This window comes from Lepidochelys kempii, chromosome 13 (assembly GCF_965140265.1).
Source record: "Lepidochelys kempii isolate rLepKem1 chromosome 13, rLepKem1.hap2, whole genome shotgun sequence".
In the NCBI taxonomy this organism is placed as follows: Eukaryota; Metazoa; Chordata; order Testudines; family Cheloniidae; genus Lepidochelys; species Lepidochelys kempii.
The window spans coordinates 34,589,993-34,614,186 of NC_133268.1; the positions used below are offsets into that span (position 1 = coordinate 34,589,993).

The 24,194-nt window shown below is 50.1% G+C and overlaps 1 protein-coding gene and 1 long non-coding RNA gene across 2 annotated transcripts; one reads left to right on the top strand and one right to left on the bottom strand.

Annotated features, from left to right (window-relative positions):
- Positions 1-1,869: 1,869 nt before the first annotated feature.
- Positions 1,870-24,088, bottom strand: LOC140897099 (ribonuclease-like). Its single transcript, XM_073309405.1, has 2 exons — positions 23,983-24,088; positions 1,870-2,865 (listed from the first exon to the last, which is right to left on the bottom strand). The coding sequence occupies exon 2, from the start codon at positions 2,839-2,841 to the stop codon at positions 2,398-2,400; it is 444 nt and encodes a 147-aa protein (XP_073165506.1). The 5' UTR covers positions 2,842-2,865; positions 23,983-24,088; the 3' UTR covers positions 1,870-2,397.
- Positions 17,318-22,013, top strand: LOC140896606 (uncharacterized). The gene is made up of 2 exons (XR_012154588.1): positions 17,318-20,130; positions 20,903-22,013. It is a non-coding gene; the product is annotated as an uncharacterized lncRNA (long non-coding RNA).
- Positions 24,089-24,194: the final 106 nt, after the last annotated feature.

The window sequence follows — 24,194 nt, forward strand, 5'->3', positions numbered from 1 at the left end:
TATCTTGTCTCCTCATTGGTCATTTTGGTCAGGTGCCAGCGAGGTTATCTTAGCTTCTTAACCCTTTACAGGTGAGACAATTTTTCCTCTGGCCAGGAGGGATTTTAAAGGTATTTAAAAGATCTTAAAGGGGGTGAGGGCTCCAGCTAGGAGTGTAGGCTCTGGGGTGAGGGATTTCGGGTACAGGAGGGGGCTCCAGATGGGGGGTGGGACCAAGGTATTCGGAGTGCGGGAGGGGGCTGTGGGTTGAGGCAGAGGGTTGGGATGAAGGAGGGGGTATAGGCTCTGGGCTGGGGCTGTGGTCTCTGGGGTGGGGCCTGATATAAGGGGTTTAGGGTGTGGGATAGGCTCTGGGCTGGGGCAGAGGGTTGAGGTGATGGGGGGCATGAGGGCTCCGGCTGGGGTTGCAGGCTCTGTAGTGGGCCCAGGGTTGGGAGTTGGGGTGCAGGAGGGGGCTCTGTGTTTGGTGGGGACTCAGGGCTGGGGTTGGGGTTCGGGCATGGGCTTACCTCGGGCAGCTCCCAGTCAGCAGCATAACAGGGCAAAGGTATGCTCCCTGCCTGTCCTAGCTCCGTGCTGCACCCCAGAAATGGCTAGCAGGTCTAGCTCCTAGCTGGGGGTGGGGCAGGAGGCTCTGTGCATTGCTCTCACGTGCAGGCACCACCCCCCCAGCTCCCATAGGCCACGGTTCCTGGCCAATGGGAGCACAGAGCCAGTGCTTGGGGCAGGGACAGCACGGGGAGACCCATGGCCCCTCTGCCTAGGAACCGGACCTGCTAGCCACTTCCAGGGTGCAGCATGGTGCCGGGACAGGTAGGGTCTAGTCTGTCTTAAATCAACAGCACCACCAACCAGACTTTTAACGGCCCAGTCTGCGGTTCTGACCAGAGCCGCCAGGCTACCTTTTCGACCGGGCGTTCCGGTAGCAAAACCGGACACCTGGCAACCCTAGGGTCAGGTGGTGCCAATGTATCTCATACTATTGTGAGGGCGGGCAGAGGTGCTGGTCTGCTGGAAGATGCTAATAGTGCAGGCCGCCAGTTGTCCAAGCTGTAGACAATTGCAACGGTGGCTGTGCTAAAGAGCTCACACTGGCTCTGCCTATACTGGATGTTGGAAGCCCGGGATCTGATCCCAGTTTGATCCCAACTCCCCCTTTCCTCCACACCCAAATCAGACTGGTTCCAGGGGGCAGGATAGAGCCCAATGCCTGCTGCAACTCAGCACCAAGCACCGTTCCATCGCCATGGAGCCTGTGGCTGCGAGCAGATGAGCCATTCACTGGCAAATCTCAGAGGAAGCCTCTTTATTCCTGGATCCCCCTCCCAGATATGGACCCAGACCCAGCCAGACCCTACCGCTCTGGGTCAACATTGCAGCTGGTGCCCTTCAAACAAAGAGGTCCTGTACCATGTTCCCCAACTGCCACCAAGCCACCCAGCCTGTGGCCACACAGGGACTAGGGACAGGGCCTCTGAAAGGGAAAGGCCCCATATCCAATCCCCACCCCCGTGAGCCAGCCAGTTCTGGAGCCAGATCAGAGCCAGTGCCCCTTAAAGAGGAAAAGCCCCAGATTGCACTCCCCCGCCCCCTGAGCCAGCTGGTCCCCTGACCTAGGGCTGGATCGGAGCCTCTGCACCTTATTCCATTCCCTGATCCCTCTGAGCAATCTAGCTGTATTCCTGGCATGCTGCTAGGGTTAAATAACTCCGGATAACCAGTGATTCTGCACCCAGCCCCCACAAAAACACTCCCCCTTGTTCTGCATTTGCAGGAAAGTATTTTATTGCAAGAAGTAGCGAGAATATGAAACTCAGTGACAGCTTCCCCAGGGCTCACCCTGAGACAACATCCACACAGCATCCAGTGGATCAGGGATGGGAAAGGGCTGTACAGTATAATGGGCACTAGGGGCAGCAGGGAGCAGGGGATGGGGGAGGGGTGGCCACCAAGGGGTTCATGGGAATTTTGGTCTATCCTGGGAGAGTAAAGTAGGGGACCCGAACCAAATCAGTCTGGGATTTCAGAGCTGTTTGGCCTCTTCCACTCCTGGTGGTTCGGGGCAGCCCAGCCCAAGTCCAGGCCAGTTGTGTTTGGATCCTGCCCAGCGACGCGAGCGCTGGGCTCAGACTGAGGGTCTCAGTGCCAGCTGGGGGGGGCTGGGTGCCCGGATTTTCACTTGCGTGGATGGGAAGTGGGCACCCAGCGTGGGAAATCTCCCCACAGGCCCCAATTGCTGTCCTGTGGGATAAAGGGAGATGCTGAATGTCCCTGTGGAGATTCATGGCGGGCGCTACCCAGGTGGGGCAAGGATAGGGCAGGAGAGTCCCCAGCGAAAGAAGAATGCCAATGAGCAAAAGGGGCGTGGGGGCAGCAGGGGGATCCCCTGTTCCCAGCTCATGGCAGGTACGTTGGCTCTAAGTGCACAGGCAGCCCCTGGACACAGGCCACACGGACCCTGGTGACTCCGGTTGCAGCCCTGTATCTACAGTGCCCTGGTCGGGAGCCAGGCAGCACCCGGCATGTGGTGACTCTGAATGATCTGTTGCTGTCATAGAGGTTGCCGCTGACGGGTCTCCCTCTGCTGCCGCAGATGTCTCGGAGCTGGCCGGTGGGGGCGTGGATGAAGGTATTGGTTGGTTTGCATTGGCGGCGGGTCAGGCCCCTGCGCTGCATCAGGAGGTTGCAGTAGAGCCGGTTGCTGGAGGCACTGGTCTTGGGGTTGTTGACGTGTTGTGTCACAAACTGCTGGTAGCTGGCACCTTCACTGAGCTGGGCCAGGCCGGCAGCCAGCAGGATGAGGGGCAGTAGGAGCGTGGGGCGGGGTCCTCTTGGGGCCATGGCCGTGTCTGTCACTGGATCGACCTGCAGTGGGGAGAGGGGGGAGATGGATGGAGACAGCATGGCGGGGGAGGATCTGTCTCCTCCATGGAACCTCCAGGGCCTGAACCCCAAGCCCACCATTATACCCTCGCACCCCACTCTGTCCCCCAAAAACCACCACAACCCATGATCCCATCCCACTCTAGCCCCAGGGCCCCTCACCTCCCACCCAACTCTTGCCCAAATATAAGAGAGTTATTATTTTTATCACATGGCACCTAAATACCCTGCCGAAGATCTGGGCCCCCATTATGTCAGGTGCTGCACAGACCCCAGTTGAAATCAGGGCCTCCCCACTCTATCCCATTATTCCCCACTCCCCTCCCAGAGGGGAGATAGCACTCAGGAGTCCTGACTCCCTGTCCACCTGCTCTAACCACTAGGTCATGCTGCATCACAGAAACAAATCCTGAAGTTGCAGCCCCATGTGACACTGTTCTCTCCTGTCTCCCAGCTGGTGGAATCTCCTGCAATTTACCCAAGTCCTTGTTCCTTTGCTGTTATCAGAGAGATGGATCCCAGCCTCTGCAGAGCTGAACCTCACCCTGATCCTCCTGCACATTTTGGCATGGGTTATATAGAGCCCAGCCAAACATGGAGTGAGAGGGCAAATCCAGTAAACAATTGTGTCAGCAGGACTTCCTGATACCTGGCAATTAAAAGCTTTGACCTGGCAGGAAGGGCATGGGTGGGGAATAAATAGCACATGTCCTGCTAGACACCTGGGCTTCATGGAAACATCTCAGGGTGTGTCTACCCAGCAAGCAAAGGTGTGATTGTAGCATGGGTGGGCAGAGCTGGGCCAGCTTTAATCAATCAAGTTCCAGACCGCCAGAAGCTACTCTGGTTGGTAACCTATGCTGAAGTCCATGCCACTATGTCTCTACTTCCCTTTTAACCTGTGTTAGCTAGATTAAAGCTAGCATAGCAGTGCTGACGTGTGCTACAAATACTCTTCATTTGCTGCAGACAGAGCCTAAATCCTGACCCATTGGCACCTTCCTAATCCAGCCCAAACCTGGAAACTCACAGCTCTGCCGCTGCCCCTCACTCCCAACCCACAGCCTCTGCTGTCCCAGCCCTGGCCTCTCCCCACCCACACCGAGCTCTGCTAATGCACCTCAATCTCAGCTTGCAGCCCCCTACTCTCTCTCTGCCCTGGGTTCCCCATGAACACATTCATGCCCGTGTCCTTCAATTCTGACCAGCAGCATCACCACTCTCCTTTCCTCAGGCAGCTCTGGACCTTAATGAGGAACTATAATGGTTTCTCTTCATCTGATCAGTGTTATACAGACAAAACTGCACAGGATCGTTTCAGGGGACAAGACGTCACATTTATTATAACACAATTTGATTTATGACCAATAACTAATATCTAATACCTATGTATACACATACACATCCACACACCCCCCAAATGTTCTGCAGCTGCTGTATAGTTACCAGTCCTGTATGTAGCTTGAGTTCGTGGCTTGGGTTCGTAGCTTGTGGCGGCTAACTGGCCAAGAAAGCCGGGCACAAGGAAGGGCTGGGTCTCTGTTGGGCATGCACGGATGCCCTTCCATGTTGGCAGCAGAATGTTACCCTCCAAAGTCTTCCCTCTCACCCATCCTTTTTGTAGGCTTTAGTTTGAATCCAGAGTCTATAGATCGTGCTGTGTCACGCTGCCTCTGGGTTTGGTGTGATTGATCACCCGTCAATTGCAGACATGATTTTCAGCCTGGGACCTGGCTTTGATGTTTCTTCAGTTGTACTTTTGTTCTTTTCTTGTTAGGGTGGACTCTCCTTGCTTTGTCAGGGCTGTTGTCTGCATCTTCAGCCATTGGTGTTTACACTTTTATTTCATCAGGACAGGCTGGGGCTGGAGGTTGATTCCATCATCCATACATACCTCATTCACACATCTAAACTAAACTAATAAGATTACAGCAGGGTTTTGCAAAAATGAAGTGAGCATTTTAAAATGGAGTTTGGGACAAGTTAAAATGGAGTTTGGGTTACAACATGGACAAGTGTAAGGAATGGCAAACAGTGAACAAAGTTACAATTTCAGAGTAGCAGCCATGTTAGTCTGTATTCACAAAAAGAAAAGGAGGACTTGTGGCACCTTAGAGACTAACAAATTTATTTGTTATTTATATATTTATTGCGTTACAATGTTGAAGCAGTGCAAGTTTCAGTGATTTAAGCAGCAATTGGATTGAAAGTGAAACTCAATTAACCAGTTATTGGGGTAACTGGTTTTATGAATGAATGTTGTTTCATTCATAAAACTTTGCTTATGAAGTTATATTAATAAAGTGAACAATTAAAACCAATTTCATTCATCCGTTCTACATCAGCAGGCCATCATGTCTCCAAAAGCACAGCGGAAAGAGAGTGGGAGGCAGAGCTCTGCATCCAAGCACACTGAGGTCTGAGATTTTCTCAGGCACATAAGGAATTTGGAGGCCATGAGAACTAGCTGGAAACTGGACATCTAAATCCCTTGGGTGATTTGAAGATGGCAGTTACAGCACACGTATCCCTGGGGCTATCGTGCTGTCAGAACAGGAAGAGAGGAGATCAAACTCAGTCTTAAGGGCCGGGTGTGACAGCACACCTCACACATCCACGTACGGTGGCCACTCACGCATTCCCAGAATCCCAGAAACGATGGTACTTCTGGGAACGGGGTGACCCCACTCCCACCGGCGTGACCTAGTAGACATGGTACGTATGAGGTCATGCCATACGGAGGATGCAATTTCAAAGAGCATGCTACTCCATCCCCATGAGTGCCAGGTCACGCTGGCTGTGGCAGAACTGCGCATTCTTCCAAAAGGCGTCCCTTGTCCAACACCAGAAAAAAGCACATCCCATTGTATCTGGGGACAAACCACCTAAAAAGAGGCGTCTGGTTCAAAACCAGACACATGGCCAACCTGCAGCTAAGTGATTCTTTCCCTTCAGGATAAGAATGATTCTCTGAAGGAAGAAGAACCCCCTATTGGATGCCATTGGGTGTCTGCCCTATTTGTGAGGGGAAGAAATGTGTGCTTGGAATTTTAATAATGAAAGGAGAGAGAGAGATGAGGAAGAACATGATGAGAGAGAGAGAGAGAGAGAGTGACACAGGAGTGTTGTAATTTTTTTCTCTTGGGACCGAAGTCACGTCCCTGTTTCAAAAGGAACAGGTTGGGTAGGGCGGGGTTGGCGTTTCGGCTTGCTCACCCATCGGCTCTGGGCAAGGGAAGGAAGATGGTATGTGGAAAGAGACACTTGGAGGAATGCATGCAGATAGACACACAAGAACACACAGGGCACAACACTGGAGACAGACAAGGATCTGACTGACCCAAGCCAGGTGTACTCACCTCACACTGGACAGGGAAGTGTTAACCCCGCACTGTGGGCCAAGAAAGCCATACCCCCTCGCCCCTGCTGGGCATGCTCCAACTGGAGCACCAGTATAAAAGGGAGCAGCTTAGCTCAGTCAGGGCTGTCCACCAAAGAGAGAGAGGACACACATTGCCAGCTTGAGCCTGGGAGCCACTGAAGCCCCAAATTGTGGAAGCCAGACCCGCTGAGACCCAGGCTGTTACCTGCCTACCTGAGGATGCCTGAGGGCGAGCGGAGCTGCAGAGAGCTGCACAGGCCGAGGAACCCAGAGACACCAGGACCACCGCATCCGGACACAGGGTAGGAAGTAGTCCAGGGGGACTATACATTGATCTGGTAATGGAACTGAGTGATAAGTCAGTGTGTTTTGCTAGGATCCTCGCTGACTCAGTGATGAGTACACTCGCCGCTGACAGGGCCCAGGGCTGGGGCCTCATGGAGTAGGGAGGGCCCAGATCCCCTTACCCCCGCCAGCAACCCCCCCCTTGGTGGTGGCCCATCCCCCCCTTACAGCCATTAAGCAATGCCATTGGGTCACACGGCCCCAAGGGAGAGGGCATCTATATTGATTCTAGCTACTAGGGCATATATCCTGCGAGGCAGAGCCCTCTATACTGACTCTGGCCATTGGCCACTCAGTCCTCAGGGACAGGGCCCCAATCCTGACTCTGGCCTTTAGACCACACTTCCCTGGGGGAGAAGACAGCTATATTGACTCTGGACACTAGGCCAGGCTTTCCTGAGGTAAAGGGCGGCCAAGTGGACTTAGCCACAGGGCTGTAAAACTCTTGCCCTACCCAAAGGGGGGACGGGGTGTACTCGCCCTGTGACACCCCAACATAAGATAAAAACGTGCACACAAGTTGGAAGAGAAGCCATGCAAGATTGTTCCAAGCAAGAGTCACCCATGCACAAAGCACAAACGCACACAGAAGAACCTCATATGAGACACACAACACTAGTACAAGCCAGGGATTCAAACACACAGAACACAAAACCACACCAGACAAAAAATGAAACACACAAGACCGACCCACACAAACGCAGATACAAGCCCAAACATGACACATAGAATCATAGAATATCAGGGTTGGAAGGGACCTCAGGAGGTCATCTAGTCCAACCCCCTGCTCAAAGCAGGACCAATCCCGAACATGGACAGATGTGACTCACAAAAGCAAGAATTTTGGATTTTCCTTTTGGGGCAGTAATACCAGTGGAAAGAAGCTTGTACCAGTAGAGCTGATTGGTGTCAACAGCACACTGCCTGATTGGCTACATTGTCTGATTTGCTGCAAGAGTCACCAGAGCTGTTCTTGAGTCCATTACTGATCGTCAAAGCCCAAGTTGCCACCCTGGAGGCGCAAGTTCAAGCCAAGCTGCCTTCAGCTCTGACTCCGACAAACTCAAGCTCTACCTAGCTGATGCATTCCATAGCAATCATGATAAATTTAGTGGATTCCTAAATTAGAGTCAGCTTGACCTAAACAACAATGTGAAAAATAAACTGGTCTGGGTGGAATCCACATCCGGCCTTCATTAAGATCTACAACTAACTGACCAAAGGCCTCCAAGAAGTAAGATGGTTTGCCTCGCTCCTGCCAGCTCCAGCTCCGCCATCACCGGTCCCTTTTCTATTGGCAAACGGATGTTAGTCACTCAGGTCTGGCCCCACCTCTCCAACATAGAAAAGAATGGACATCTGGCATTGGGCCTCTGCCTATACTGTGGGGAACCAGGATATTTTGCAACAAGCTGCCCTCCCAGGGCCCAAGCTGTGCCCAGGTCAGGAAATGCCAGACACCAGCCCTGATAAGGTCGTCCAGGCTGTGTTGGCACCCTTCCTCCCTCCCCAGCAGCGCACACCGACACTCATCTGCCAGTACCCTGGTGATGGCCAATCAGCAACCAACACATCTCCAACTCCCTCTCCAGCTCTGGCACTTTGCAAAGCCCAGCACTAACTTAGAGATACTGGTGGACTCGGGTGCCTTCAAGCAATTCCATGGATGTGGATCCCACCCAAGCATATCTTTTCCCCACCCAGTGCATGGACTTCCAGAGTTAGTGGAGTCCATAGAGGGGTCCCTCATTTCGCCCGGACCAGTCACACACAAGATGGCTCCCTTAGAGTTCACTGCCCTTTCAGGCCACCAAGAATCCTCCAATATGGTCTACTATGGACCATATTCCTCACTTGTCTTTGGCATCTTCTGAATTCTTGCCCACAACCCATGCATCCACTGGCAGTCAGGCTATGATGTGTTGGGTCACAGAAACCCCCTTGTGACTGCCACCTGATGTGCTGAGATTATTTCTGAGCCCATTTTCCCTGGCAGCTTGGGACTTCAGTACCATAGAATCATAGAATATCAGGGTTGGAAGGGACCTCAGGAGGTCATCTAGTCCAACCCCCTGCTCAAAGCAGGACCAATCCCCAATTAAATCATCCCAGCCACGGCTTTGTCAAGCCTGACCTTAAAAACTTCTAAGGAAGGAGATTCTACCACCTCCCTAGGTAACGCATTCCAGTGTTTCACCACCCTCCTAGTGAAAAAGTTTTTTCTAATATCCAACCTAAACCTCCCCCACTGCAACTTGAGACCATTACTCCTTGTCCTGTCCTCTTCTACCACTGAGAATAGTCTAGAACCATCTTCTCTGGAACCCCCTTTCAGATAGTTGAAAGCAGCTATCAAATCCCCCTTCATTCTTCTCTTCTGCAGGCTAAACAATCCCAGTTCCCTCAGCCTCTCCTAACTCATGTGTTCCAGACCCCTAATCATTTTTGTTGCCCTGCGCTGGACTCCCTCCAATTTATCCACATCCTTCTTGAAGTGTGGGGCCCAAAACTGGACACAGTACTCCAGATGAGGCCTCACCAATGTCGAATAGAGGGGAACGATCACGTCCCTCGATCTGCTCACTATGCCCCTACTTATACATCCCAAAATGCCATTGGCCTTCTTGGCAATAAGGGCACACTGCTGACTCATATCCAGCTTCTCGTCCACTGTCACCCCTCGGTCCTTTTCCGCAGAACTGCTGCCTAGCCATTCGGTCCCTAGTCTGTAGCTGTGCATTGGGTTCTTCCGTCCTAAGTGCAGGACCCTGCACTTATCCTTATTGAACCTCATCAGATTTCTTTTGGCCCAATCCTCCAATTTGTCTAGGTCCCTCTGTATCCTATCCCTGCCCTCCAGCATATCTACCACTCCTCCCAGTTTAGTATCATCCGCAAATTTGCTGAGAGTGTCCTAAGGTTGGGTGTTCCACGACCACCACTCCCAAGAGAAGGAGGCGGGTGGTAGTGGTCGGGGACTCTCTCCTCAGGGGGACTGAGTCTGCTGCTTGCCAGGGGCTAAGATTTGTGATGTGACGGAGAGACTGCCGAGACTCATCAAGCCCTCGGACTGCTACCCCTTCCTGCTTTTCAACGTGGGCACCGGTGATACTGCCAAGAATGACCTTGAGCGGATCACTGCAGACTATGTGGCTCTGGGAAGGAGGATAAAGGAGTATGAGGTGCAAGTGGTGTTCTTGTCCATCCTCCCCGTGGAAGGAAAAGGCCGGGGTAGGGATCGTCGAATCGTGGAAGTCAAGGAATGGCTATGCAGGTGGTGTCGGAGAGAAAGCTTTGGATTCTTTGATCATGGGATGGTGTTCCAAGAAGGAGGAGTGCTAGGCAGAGACGGGCTCCACATCTTCGCGAGCAGGCTGGCTACCCTAGTAAGGAGGGCTTTAAACTAGGTTCACCAGGGGAAGGAGACCAAAGCCCTGAGGTAAGTGGGGACGTGGGATACCGGGAGAAAACATGAGCAGGAGAATGCGAAAGGGGAGGGCTCCTGCCTCATACTGAGAACAAGGGGCGATCAGCGGGTTATCTCAAGTGCCTATACACAAATGCCCAAAGCCTTGGAAACAAGCAGGGAGAACTGGAGGTCCTGGTGATGTCAAGGAATTATGACATGATTGGAATAACAGAGACTTGGTGGGATAACTCACATGACTGGAGTACTGTCATGGATGGTTATAAACTGTTCACGAAGGACAGGCAGGGCAGAAAAGGTGGGGGAGTAGCACTGTATGTAAGGGAGCAGTATGACTGCTCAGAGCTCCGGTACAAAACTGCTGAAAAACTTGAATGTCTCTGAATTAAGTTTAGAAGTGTGAGCGACAAGAGTGATGTAGTGGTGGGAGTCTGCTATAGACCACCGGACCAGGGGGATGAGGTGGATGAGGCTTTCTTCCGGCAGCTCGCAGAAGCTACTAGATCGCACACCCTGGTTCTCATGGGTGACTTTAATATTCCTGATATCTGCTGGGAGAGTAATACAGCGATGCATAGACAATCCAGGAAGTTTTTGGAAAGCGTAGGGGACAATTTCCTGGTGCAAGTGCTAGAGGAGCCAACTATGGGGGGAGCTTTTCTTGACCTGCTGCTCACAAACCGGGAAGAATTAGTGGGGGAAGCAAAAGTGGATGGGAATCTGGGAGGCAGTGACCATGAGTTGGTTGAGTTCAGGGTCCTGACACAGGGAAGAAAGGTAAGCAGCAGGATACGGACCCTGGACTTCAGGAAAGCAGACTTCGACTCCCTCAGGGAACGGATGGGTAGGATCCCCTGGGGGACTAACATGAAGGGGAAAGAAGTCCAGGAGAGCTGGCTGTATTTCAAGGAATCCCTGTTGAGGTTACAGGGACAAACCATCCCAATGTGTTGAAAGAATGGTAAATATGGCAGGCGACCAGCTTGGCTTAACGGTGAAATCCTAGCGGATCTTAAACATAAAAAAGAAGCTTACAAGAAGTGGAAGGTTGGACATATGACCAGGGAAGAGTATAAAAATATTGCTCGGGCATGTAGGAATGAAATCAATGGCTCCATGTCTAGTTGGCAGCCGGTGTCAAGTGGAGTGCCCCAAGGGTCGGTCCTGGGGCTGGTTTTGTTCAATATCTTCATAAATGATCTGGAGGATGGTGTGGATTGCACTCTCAGCAAGTTTGTGGATGACACTAAACTGGGGGGAGCGGTAGATACGCTGGAGGGTAGGATAGGATAGAGAGGGACCTAGACAAATTAGAGGATTGGGTCAAAAGGAATCCGATGAGGTTCAACTAGGACAAGTGCAGAGTCCTGCACTTAGGACGGAAGAACCCAATGTACAGCTACAGACTAGGGACCGAATGGCTAGGCAGCAGTTCTGCAGAGAAGGACCTAGGGGTGACAGTGGATGAGAAGCTGGATATGAGTCAGTGTGCCCTTATTGCCAAGAAGGCCAATGGCGTTTTGGAGTGTATAAGTAGGGGCATTGCCAGCAGGTTGAGGGACGTGATCGTTCCCCTCCATTCGACATTGGTGAGGCCTCATCTGGAGTACTGTGTCCAGTTTTGGGCCCCTACCCTTTCTGGATGTGGAAAAATTGGAGAGAGTCCAGCGAAGGGCAACAAAAATGATTAGGGGACTGGAACACATGACTTATGAGGAGAGGCTGAGGGAACTGGGCTTGTTTAGTCTACGGAAGAGAAGAATGGGGGGGATTTGATAGCTGCTTTCAACTACCTGAAAGGTGGATCCAAAGAGGATGGATCTAGGCTATTCTCAGTGATAGCAGATGACAGGACAAGGAGTAATGGTCTCAAGTTGCAGTGGGGGAGGTTTAGGTTGGATATTAGGAAAAACTTTTTCACTAGGAGGGTGGTGAAACACTGGAATGTGTTACCTTGGGAGGTGGTGGAATCCCCTTCCTTAGAAGTTTTTAAGGTCAGGCTTGATAAAGCCCTGGCTGGGATGATTTAGTTGGGATTGGTCCTGCTCTGGGCAGGGGGTTGGACTAGATGGCCTCCAGAGGTCCCTTCCAACGCTGTTATTCTATGATTCTATGACTGAACCACGTCCCCAAAAGCTGCAGACTTAACTGAAAACAGCTTAAGAAGTGCTCCTATCTCTAGCACCCAGACACACAGTTTCAATGGGATCCAAACCTCAAATGAATCCATTTTACTCTGTATAAAGCTTATACAAGGTAAACTAATAAATTGTTCGCCCTCTATAACACTGATTGAGAGGTATGCACAGCTGTTTGCTCCTCCAGGTATTAATTACTTGCTCTGGGTTAATTAATAAGTAAAAAGTGATTTTATTAAATATAAAGTAGAATTTTAGTGATTCCAAGTAATAATAGACAAGACAAAGTAAATTACCAAGCAAAATGAAACAAAAACACACAAGTCTAATACAGTAGGAAACTGAATGCAGATAAATCTCACCCTCAGAGATGTTCCAATAAGCTTCTTTCACAGACTAGACTCCTTCCTCGTTTGGGTCCAGCAATCACTCACACCCCCCATAGTTACTGTCCTTTGTTCCAGTTTCTTTCAGGCATCTCTTTGGGGTGGTGTCAAGGTTCCTTCCCTACTCTGAACTCTAGGTTACAGATGCGGGGACCTGCATGAAAGCCTCCTAAGCTTACTTTTACCAGCTTAGGTTAAAACTTCCCCAAGTTACAAACTATTTTACACTTCGCCATTGGACTTCCACTGCCTCCACCAAACGTTTAACCGGTTACTGGGAAAGAGTTGTTTGGAAATGTCTTTCCCCCAAAAATCCTTCCAACCCTTGCACCCCACTTTCTGGAGAAGGCTTGATAAAAATCCTCACCAATTTGCATAGGTGAACACAGACCCAAACCCTTGGATCTTAGAACAATGAAAAAGCATTCAGTTTTCTTACAAGAAGAAAAGAAGTACTTGTGGCAACTTAGAGACTAACCAATTTATTTGAACATAAGCTTTTGAGAGCAAAGCAAGGCTGAGCTCTCTGGTGCCACACACAGTCCTCAGACACTTGAGCTAGCTAGCTAACTGGTAGCAACAGAAAGCTTTCACGTTCTCGGTGGCTCTACCACTAGAGAGGGATGGAGACACTTTACCAGTGGGTTTCACAGCTCCCTGCTGACATTAATGATATGGATGCATGGGATGGATTGCACCCTCAGCAAGTTCATGGATGACATTAAGCTGTGGGGAGAGGTAGATGCACTGGAGGGTAGAGATAGGATTCAGAGTGACCTAGACAAACTGGAGGAATGGGCTAAAAGAAACTGGATGAGGTTCAACAAGGACAAGTGTGGAGTCCCACACTTAGGAAGGAAGAATCCCATGCACCACTCCAGGCTGGGAACCAGCTGGCTGAGCAGAAGTTCTGCAGAAAAGGACTTGGGGATTACAGTGGACGAGAAGATGGATATGAGTCAGCAGTGTGCCCTTGTCGCCAAGAACGGTAACGGCATATTGAGCTGTATTAGTAGGAACATTGTCAATAGGTCGAGGGAAGTAATTATTCCCCTCTATTCGACACTGGTGAGGCCACATCTGGAGCATTACGTCCAGTTTTGGGTCCCTCACTACATAAGGGATGTGGACAAATTGGAGAGAGTCCAGTGAAGGGCAACGAAAACGATCAGGGGGCTGGGGCACTTGACTTATGAGGAGAGGCTGAGGGAACTGGGCTTGTTTAGTCTGCAGAAGAGAAGAGTGAGGGGGGAATTTGAGAGCAGCCTTCAACTACTGGAAGGGGGGTTCCAAAGAACTCGGCTGTTCTCAGTGTTGGCAGATGACAGAACAAGAAGCAATGGTCTCAAGTTGCAGTGGGAGAGGTCTAGGTTGGATATTAGGAAAAACTGTTTCACTAGGAGGGTGGTGAAACACTGGAATGCGTTACCTAAGGAGGTGGTGGAATCTCCATCCTTAGAGATTTTTAAGGCCCGGCTTGACAAAGCCCTGGCGGGGATGACTTAGTTGGGTGTTGGTCCTGCTTTGAGCAGGGGGTTGGACTAGATGACCTCCTGAGGTCTCTTCTAACCCTAATCTTCTATGATTCTATGAAATAAATTGGTTAGTCTAAGGTGCCACAAGTACTCCTTTTCTTTTTGCGAATACAGACCAACACGGCTGTTACTCTGAAACCTTTTCTTACAAGAAGACTTTTAATAGAAGTAAAGAAATCCTGTCTGTAAAATCAGGATGGTAGATACCTTACAGGGTAATTAGATTCAAAACATAGAGAATCCCTCTAGGCAAAACCTTTAGTTACAAAAAAGACACACAGACAGGAATAGTCATTCTATTCAGCACAGTTCTTTTCTCAGCCATTTAAAGAAATCATAATCTAACACATACCTAGCTAGATTACTTACTAAAACTTCTAAGTCTCCATTCCTGTTCTGTCCTCGGCAAAAGCAGCATACAGACAGACACAGACCCTTTGTTTTTCTCCCTCCTCCCAGCTTTTGAAAGTATCTTGTCTCCTCATTGGTCATTTTGGTCAGGTGCCAGTGAGGTTACCTTTAGCTTTTTAACCCTTTACAGGTGAGAGGATTTTTCCTCTGGCCAGGAGGGATTTTAAAGGGGTTTACCCTTCCCTTTATATTTATGACACAGGCCGACGCAATTCATAGAATATCAGGGTTGGAAGGGACCTCAGGAGGTCATCTAGTCCAACCCCCTGCTCAAAGCAGGACCAATCCCCAACTAAATCATCCCAGCCAGGGCTTTGTCAAGCCTGACCTTAAAAATATCTAAGGAAGGAGATTCCACCACCTCCCTCGGTAACGCATTCCAGTGTTTCATACCGTCCTAGTGAAAAAGTTTTTCCTAATATCCAACCTAAACCTCCCCCACTGAACCTTGAGACCATTACTCCTTGTTCTGTCATCAGCTACCACGGAGAACAGTCTAGAGCCATCCTCTTTGGAACCCCCTTTCAGGTAGTTGAAAGCAGCTATCAAATCCCCCCTCATTCTTCTCTTCTGCAGACTAAACAATCCCAGTTCCCTCAGCCTCTCCTCATAACTCATGTGTTCCAGTCCCCTAATCATTTTTGTTGCCCTTCGCTGGACTCTTTCCAATTTTTCCACATCCTTCTTGTAGTGTGGGGCCCAAAACTGGACACAGTACTCCAGATGAGGCCTCACCAATGTCGAATAGAGGGGAACGATCACGTCTCTCGATCTGCTGGCAATGCCCCTACTTATACATCCCAAAATGCCATTGGCCTTCTTGGCAACAAGGGCACACTGTTGACTCATATCCAGCTTCTCATCCACTGTAACCCCTAGGTCCTTTTCTGCACGTCCCTAGTCTGTAGTGGTGCATGGGATTCTTCCATCCTAAGTGCAGGACTCTGCACTTGTCCTTGTTGAACCTCATCAGATTTCTTTGTATTTATGTTAGTTTAGTTTGAACGTTCCCAGGAAAGCTCAGATGTGGATTGACATCTCGCAATGTCATTGTCAGTTAAGTGTTTCTTGATTGGGCACTTACTGAGAATAGTCCTTTCTCAAGAAGCTGACAAAATGCTTCACTGAGGCTGCTGAGAATCAAACAAGTACATAGCCAAGATTCATAACTTCGAATACAAAAATGATAAACACATACAGAAAGTATAATCATAAGCAGCAAACAACAACCTTCCCATAAAGAAAAGGAGTACTTGTGGCACCTTAGAGACTAACCAATTTATTTGAGCATAAGCTTTCGTGAGCTACAGCTCACTTCATCGGATGCATGCAGTGGAAAATACAGTGGGGAGATTTTATATACACAGAGAACATGAAACAATGGGTGTTACCCTACAGACTGTAACAACAGTGATCAGGTAAGGTAAGCTATTACCAGCAGGAGAGTGGGGGGTGAGGGGGGAACCTTTTGTAGTGATAATCAAGGTGGGCCATTTCCTGGTACCCGGTATGGCTGACACCATCTGTGTGCTCAGCACTGTTCAGATATGCCAGAAAATATAGTCCCTGAGCCAACGTGTATCACATGTGTAGCGCTGGTTAAGATGGCTCCGATATTTAAGTATGAAGTGTATAATTATTGAGCACATGTTAATATCTATGAGTGCAGGCGCTGACAGCAATGGACGTTTTACCTGATTAAGGGCTGGAAGATTTGACCCTCCAACTTTTTTTCAAGAGGAAGAGCTGCCCAGAGCTCCTGTGCCTGTTTATTTTCCTTTCCTGCCTTCAGTAGCCCTGATATGCCTCAGAAGAGTCAATTTTTTCTCAACTTTAAAACGTGGAATTTTCTTGGTGCTTGGTTTTAAATATTGTCCTGTGAGAACTGCAACTCAATCACTGCGTGTTTTTCTTAAGAGCTTTTGGAAAGTAACTAGTCTTTAAACCAGGGGTCTCAAACTCATTTTACCTTAGGGCCAGTGCCAGTCCTCAAGTCCTCCCAGTGGGCCAATGATGCTACTGAAGATGGTGTTCACACCACCTCCCAGCCCATTTCCCACCCTTTTCCCTCACTCCCTTGGCCTCATGCTGCCCCGGCTGACTCTGCCCAGCGACAAGTTATGATATCTCCATCCCTCTCCACCCCAGCCAATGGGAGCTGCAGGGGGCAGCGCCTGCAGCAGACAGCCGGCAGCATGGCTGCATCGGTCTCTCCTCTGCAGCTCCGCTCACAACAGCAGGGATAGGGAACCGCCTGCAGGGAGCAGAGCTGCCTGCAGTGAATGAGCAGCATTCAATGTTGGGGGGAGGAGCATATGAATCTCTCCTATCTGTTCCCCGCCTGCCCCCCAAACCTCCCCTGTAGGATTCATACAAGGTTTATATGCTTGGCAACATTCAGGGCACACCCGGAGTGTTGTGCTGGACCTGTGCACACACGGCTCCTTTCAAGGGCATCAACCTTGGAATCTCGCCCAGATGTCGTGAATCGTGGGAAGCCTCCCAGGACTGGGCTCAAGGCCCGAGAGCAAGGAATGTGGTAGATAGAAAGAATGTTAAACAAAGCCAGTGTATTCCTTTTATCTGTTGGAGAATGTAATGCGCGGGGGGAGAGAAAGAATAAAGGGGAAGGTGGAAAGCTGACAGGCAGAAGCCTGTTAGCAGACCAGCCGCTTGCTTGCTAAAAGCTCTGTGCTGTCTTGTCATTGAACCGCCACAACTGGCGCCCAAACGTGGGGCCCTCAGCACTCACCTCGCCCGGCAAGGGTTTCAGACGCATCACTCATCCGCTTCACGGATCCCGGTGAGTATTTTTCGTTGTGGTAAGTATAGGAAGCTCCCTCTCTGCTTTGCAAGTGCAACACCGCAGTGAGCTACAGTATTTGCTGCGTAAGGCTCAGCACGACTGCCCCACTCGAGAACTCACTCTCCTGCTACAGGAGGTGAGTGCCCAATGCCCGTGGTACCCTGAAGCTGGAACCCTTAAGCTAGCGGACTGGGAGCGGTTGGGCCAGACATTGCACAAAGAGCCTCGGGCGCCCGTGCAGGCTTTACAAGCCTGGCACCTCTGCCGCGACGCGATACAGCGTGTCGCCTCGGACAGGCCCTCCCTCAGAGGCTGGTGATCTCGCCACGCCCGTCCGCTCCTGCAGCCATCCCCCCTCCTGGCGATGCGACACAGTGTGTCGCCTCGGAAAGACCCTCTCCCGCGCCAACAGAGGGGCTGCCGATCCTGCCACCCCTGTCTACTCCTGCAACCATCCCTCCCCCTGCTTCGCCCCCAGTGCCTCTATTACCACCGCCTCCCTGGCCTTCCCCACCAGAGCCGGTGTGTGATCACCATCCCCACCATGCTCCGGGGCCCCCTGGGGGGTCGAACACATCTGCTCAGCGGCTTTCGCTGGTGCAACAAATGGTTCATGCAGCGAAGACTCGCTCAGATCTTACAGCAGAGGAGCTGGCTGATCTTGGTCTCAGTTTGTCCGATGACCTGGCAGAATGATGACCAGGGCAACCCCGTTGGAACCTGGGTCACTTTGCCTTATTCGGTGGTTAGAGAGGTAAAGAAAGCAATTCGTGAGTTTGGCCTGACTAGCACCTTTGTGCGTGGTCTCATTGAAGGGATAGGTACTGGGTACTCCCTAATCCCTGAAGATTGGAAGGCGCTGTTGCGCATGATGTTAACACCCAGTCAGTATGTTATTTGGATTAGTGAGTATCGGCAGATGGCAGAACGCCAAGCCCAGGTATATAGAGAGCAAGGTATCATTTATGAGCATTTGGCAGGGGAGTGCCAGTTTGCTACTGTTCAGATGCAGTCTCAACTCCCTCAGGCCGTCTTCCCCATTATTTCCGCCTGCGCCCAGCATGCTTTCCAGAAGGTCCCGGATTCGGGCAAGCCTACCAAAAGCTTTGCCAGTATCCATCAGGGTGCATCAGAGTCCTTTATGGATTTTACCAACAGATTGCAGGAGGCTATCCTCCAGCAGGTGGATAGCCCTGCAGCAGCTCAGGAGACCTGAGATCAGCTCAGGAGATCCTGTTAAAAATGGCAGTTGAGAATGCGAATGAGGATTGCCGCCGTGCTCTCCAGGCGGCAAAAGCCTCTGGAATTCTAGAGCTCTCAGACATGCTGCGGGCGTGCCAGAACATCGGCATACAAGCCCACAAGGCTGGAGTTCTGGCTGCCGCCCTGAGAAAAACCAGGAAGGAGGGGAAGCGTTGTTACCGCTGTGGTAAGGAGGGTCACTTTCAGCGGGAGTGCTGCTCCTCAAAGGCACCTGCCCGACCCTCAAAGAAGTGCCCCAAGTGTCGGAAGGGTTATCACTGGGCTAATCAGTGTCGTAGCAGGTCGGGAAACCGCGCAATGGGTCCCCCCCGAACCCAGGGCCAAATGGGGGTGTTTCCCACTCAGACAACCATTCCTCTGCCTTAAAATCTGTAGACTCTATGAGGGCGGCGACTGCTGGAAGTGCAGGGCTTGATTTGGTCATGCAGGAGGACACTGATTTTCGGCTGCCAAGGGAGGTCTGCGCCATACCTACGCAGTTGACGGGACCTCTCCCTGCTGGCTTTGTGGGTCTCGTTCTCCCTCGCTCACATGCTGGGAAACAGCGCTTTTTTGTCATTCCAGGGGTCATTGATGCCGATTACACCGGCATTATTAAGGTTCAGGTGTGGACTCATCTTCCACAGTCGCTCCCGCGTGGACGGTCAATTGCGCAATTGATTTTAGTCCCCAATCAGGTGCCAGCTGCAGAGGATCGAGCCTGGGGCGGAGGCGGCTTTGGATCGACGCTGGCTCAGTCGCCATCTCACAACACGTCCTCTCCACTTGTTGCTCTAACAATGTCGGTCCGCCCCTCGAAACCTCAGTTAACACTTCTCTTAAATAATGTTCCTTTTACAGGGCTGGTGGACACTGGAGCTGACGTTACGGTGATTCATGATCTGGAATGGCTGGTCGGTTGGCCAACAGTTCCTTCTAAAGAGTTGTGGGGGATTGGGGGTAGCAAACCCGGGCGCCAAAGTTTGTCTTGGGTCACGGTCTCCAAACTAGGAGGCCGTGCCCTTGCTACAATCCATCTTTTTGTACTCCCTGTCCACCTCAATATTTGGGGCCGTGACTTACTTGCAAAGCTGGACACCACCCTCGATATTAATATAGAATGGCCCAAAATCCTCCCTCACCCACCTTGCCATCCACATTACCATTGGTATGCCAATCCTTAGAGCCCTTATGGATTGACCAGTGGCCCCTCCCCTTAGAAAAACTGAAAGCGCTTCATTCACTTGTACAACAATATTTGTATGCACAGCGCTTGGAGAGCTTCACTAGTCCTTGGAACTAGCTGCTGTTATTTTGGCCTTTCAACTTTTTGCTGATTGTCCCTTTAATTTGATTGTGGACATGCATTATGTTTATCAGGTAATTGATCATTTACCCCTTGCCCTTATTACCCCTCAGGTCGATGCGGACCTTCTTCGCCTGTTTTTGTCCTTACAGTATCTCATCACCACTCGTAATTTCCCTTATTTTGTTGCTCAGATTCGCAGTCATACCCCTCTGCCTGGACTGCTTACTGATGGCAATGCGCGCGCTGATCGCGCGTTACGTGGTCAGGTAAATTCCCTTTTTCCTGACCCCACTGAAAGCCAGGCCTTTTTTCATCAGTCTGACTCTGTTTTGGCCCAGCAGTTTCACATTCCTGCTGATCATGCACGTTCCATTGTTCGTTCCTGCCCCCACTGTGCCGCTGCTGCCCCTACCTTTTCTTATGCCGTTAACCCCAGAGGTACCGCAGCGAATCAGCTGTGGCAAAGGGATGTCACTCACGTGCCACAATTCCGCCCCTATTCATTTTTACATGTTTCCATTGATACCTATTCGGGATTCCTCTGGGCGACCCCACAGCTTGGGGAAGCCACTCCCAAAGTTGTTCACCATTTGCTAGCCCGTTTTGCTGTTATGGGTCGGCCGAGCCAGATAAAGACAGATAATGCCCCAGCCTACTGCTCCACAGCCCTTTCCGCCTTTTGTGTCCAATGGGACATCTGTCTCACACACGAGATCCCTTATAACTCCACGGGCCAAGCTATTGTTGAACGTGCAAATTGCACACTAAAAATCTTGCTCGACAAACAATTAAAACAAGGGGAGCTGCGTCTCCGAACCTTAGGAGACATTCAGCAACAATTGCATGTCCTTTTGTTTATTTTAAATAATTTAACGCTGAAAGCAGATCAGCAGACCCCCACGGATTGGCATTTTCATAAGTCCGAGGTACTGGAAAGACCGCGTGTCTATTACCGTTAGCTGCCCAATCTGCAATGGCTGGGCCCAGTGCCTTTAATTACTTGGGGTCGGAGATATGCTGCTGTGTCTCTCCCTGCAGGACCGTTGTGGGTTCCGGCCCGGTGTGTGCGACCAGCACTGAAACAGCATGGCGTGGCACCAGGGGCTGTCAAACCCCATATCGGAGTTTCAGCTGACCTTGGAGGAGAACGCGGTGCCTCCCGGGTCGACAACGCCAGGACGGAAAGAGAGGAGGAGTAGCGTCCCAAGCCAGCCCGTGACATGGGGAGCAGTAAAAGCATTGGTCGCCGCGGCTCAATGAAGACTGGCAGCAAACCAACAGCCAGAGACTCCTGAGACTTTGTTTGTGGCAATTCTCACCCAAATTACTGCTAATTCTGTATTGACTGTATGTCTTTTGTGCCTGCTATTTCCTGTAGGGGTTGGCTCGGGAGCGCTTTCTCCGTTACGGGCCCGAATGACATATAATCTATGGGAAAGATTGGCTTCAATAGCAAATGTTACCCACTTCTGTTTATCTGATTTTGTAGCAGCTGAAGAATTGTTAGGTACGTGCCTTATTCCAGTATGTCATCACCCTGAGGAAATTGGAAATGAGATGATGCTCGCTGCTTACGCGAACCTCTCTTCCCAGTACTTTAGCATGGCTAATTGGGGCCCGGCCAATTACATTTTACCTTCTTAAGCTTATTTTTTGCTGTTGCTGTGTGCAATGTATTTCCTTTTTGTTAAGGCTTTGTCAAGACCCGCCCTGGCAGGCTCCACAAGTTATGTCCTTGTCTGTCTGGGAGTTAATTGGCTTGCAAAAGCAAATTGATGGCAACCATGAGATGGCCAAGCACAAATAAACAAAAAAGGAGGGGATGTAGGATTCATACAAGGTTCATGCGCTTGGCAACATTCAGGGCACACCCGGAGTGTTGTGCTGGACCTGTGCACACACAGCTCCTCTCAAGGGCATCAACCTTGGAATCTCACCCAGATGTCGTGAATCGTGGGAAGCCTCCCAGGACTGGGCTCAAGGCCCGAGAGCAAGGAATGCGGTAGATAGAAAGAATGGTAAACAAAGCCAGTGTATTCCTTTTATCTGTTGGAGAATGTAATGCGCAGGAGGAGAGAAAGAATAAAGGGGAAGGTGGAAAGCTGACAGGCAGAAGCCTGTTAGCAGACCAGCCGCTTGCTTGCTAAAAGCTCTGTGCTGTCTTGTCATTGAACCGCCACACCTCCCCCACAGCAGGCAACCACAAGGGGCGGATGAAAGAACTTTATTAAAAAGATTCCTTGGGTCACAGTGGGGAGGTTCTCAGGCCACAGATAGCCCACAGGCAGGGACTTTGAGACCCCTGCTTTAAACAGAAGTGAAAGCCGTGTTGCCAACTCATGATTTTGTCATGAGTCTCACTCATGATAATTATTGTTTTCCTTAAAACCCCAGCTCCTGGAGTCCAGTGGATATGTGGTGATTTCAGCCTTCATTCTTAAAGAAAAATGGAGTTTCTAGCCCTCATGCCTGTGGAGAAAGCTTCAAAATGTGACCCCAGTGCCCCCTAAAGGCTCAAAAAGCAGAAGGCAAATAAAAAGAGCCCCCCAAATCTGTTATTTGTACATAATCTCATGATTTTTGGTGAGCCTGACTCACGACTTTGGAACATTTGTGGTTGGCAATACTGTGAAAGTGACTTGAAAGTGTCAGTTTCACTCCTATTTAAAGTCAGTTTCTAGTCTATTATTTGCAGTGTGGTAACACTCCTACAGCCCCAGGCAGGTGTAGCATAAACTCACAGGGTCTTGCCCAAGTAGGATGTTTCCAAAAGTTACATGATCTATCCCAACACCTTGGTGAACTGCAAAAAGAAAATAGCCTAAATGATGGAAAGTAATTGTAGATTTTTCTACAATTGTTTCAATTGTTGTTTAAGAGTAAGAATATACTTTAAAAACTTTAAACCTAACCAGTGTCCCTTAAGTGATGTGACACAAGACGTCAGAACATGTTAGTGTTAGAGCTGAGTATTGGAGGTTCTTTATAAACATAGTCAGCTAATTTCCAAGGTATTGTCTGCAAAATAACTAGACTTTTCAGGTGCCTAAGTAGCCCCTGTAATCATGGTTACAGTTGTGTCCCCCTCCCCCCACAACCAAAATCTTAAATGGCACCCCTGCACACTGCCCAGCCCCACTGGCTCCCCGGATATCGGTTGGTGGTTGGGATGTCGCAGGCGTCGGATACGATCCCCTCTTGCTCTTTGTGGTCTGGGGCAGGCGGCTGTCACCATGACAGTTGGAAAGATCCTCCACACACAGGCGAAGCTTTCACAACCCCTGGGCCCATGGATTGTGGCTGAGGAAATGGGTGAAGGGACGGGGCTGGAGGTGTCTGACTTTAGGGGGGAAACTTTTCCACCCAAGGCACTTAAGAGCTGGGGGAGGTGATGGGAAATGTCACAGCAGAAAGTGCCTCGGTGTAGAGTGATGTGTCCCAGCAAGAAGAGGGCATCCTCCAGGGGCTCCTTGCATCTCCCCGTTCCCCCACCCAAGCTCTGCATGTGCCCCCAGTGTATTAGGGTTGGAAGGGACTTCGGGATGTCATCTAGTCCAACCCCCTTATCAAGGTTCCTTCCCCACTCTGAACTCTAGGGTACAGATGTGGGGACATGCATGAAAACCTCCTAAGCTTATTTTTACCAGCTTAGGTTAAAACTTCCCCAAGGTACAAACTATTTTCCTTTTCCCTTGGACTTATTGCTGCCACCACCAAGCATCTAACAGATATATAACCGGGACAGAGTCCGCTTGGAAACGTCTTTTCCCCCAAAATCCTCCCCAAACCCTACACCCCCTTTCCTGGGGAAGGCTTGATAAAAATCCTCACCAATTTGCATAGGTGAACACAGACCCATACCCTGGGATCTTAAAAGCAATCAGGTTCTTAAAAGAAGAATTTTAATAGAAGAAAAAGTAAAAGAATCACCTCTGTAAAATCAGGATGGTAAATACCTTACAGGGTAATTAGATTCAAAACATAGAGAATCCCTCTAGGCAAAACCTTAAGTTCCAAAAAGACACAAAAACAGGAATACACATTTCCTCCAGCACAGCTTATTTTATCAGCCATTTAAAGAAATCATAATCTAACGCATATCTAGCTAGATTACTTACTAAGTTCTAAGACTCCATTCCTTTCTGTTCCTGGCAAATGCATCACACACACAGACAGAGAGAGACTTTGTTTCTCCCCCCTCCAGCTTTTGAAAGTATCTTTTCTCCTCATTGGTCATTTTGGTCAGGTGCCAGTGAGGTTACCTTTAGCTTCTTAACCCTTTACAGGTGAGAGGATTTTTCCTCTGGCCAGGAGGGATTTTAAAGGGGTT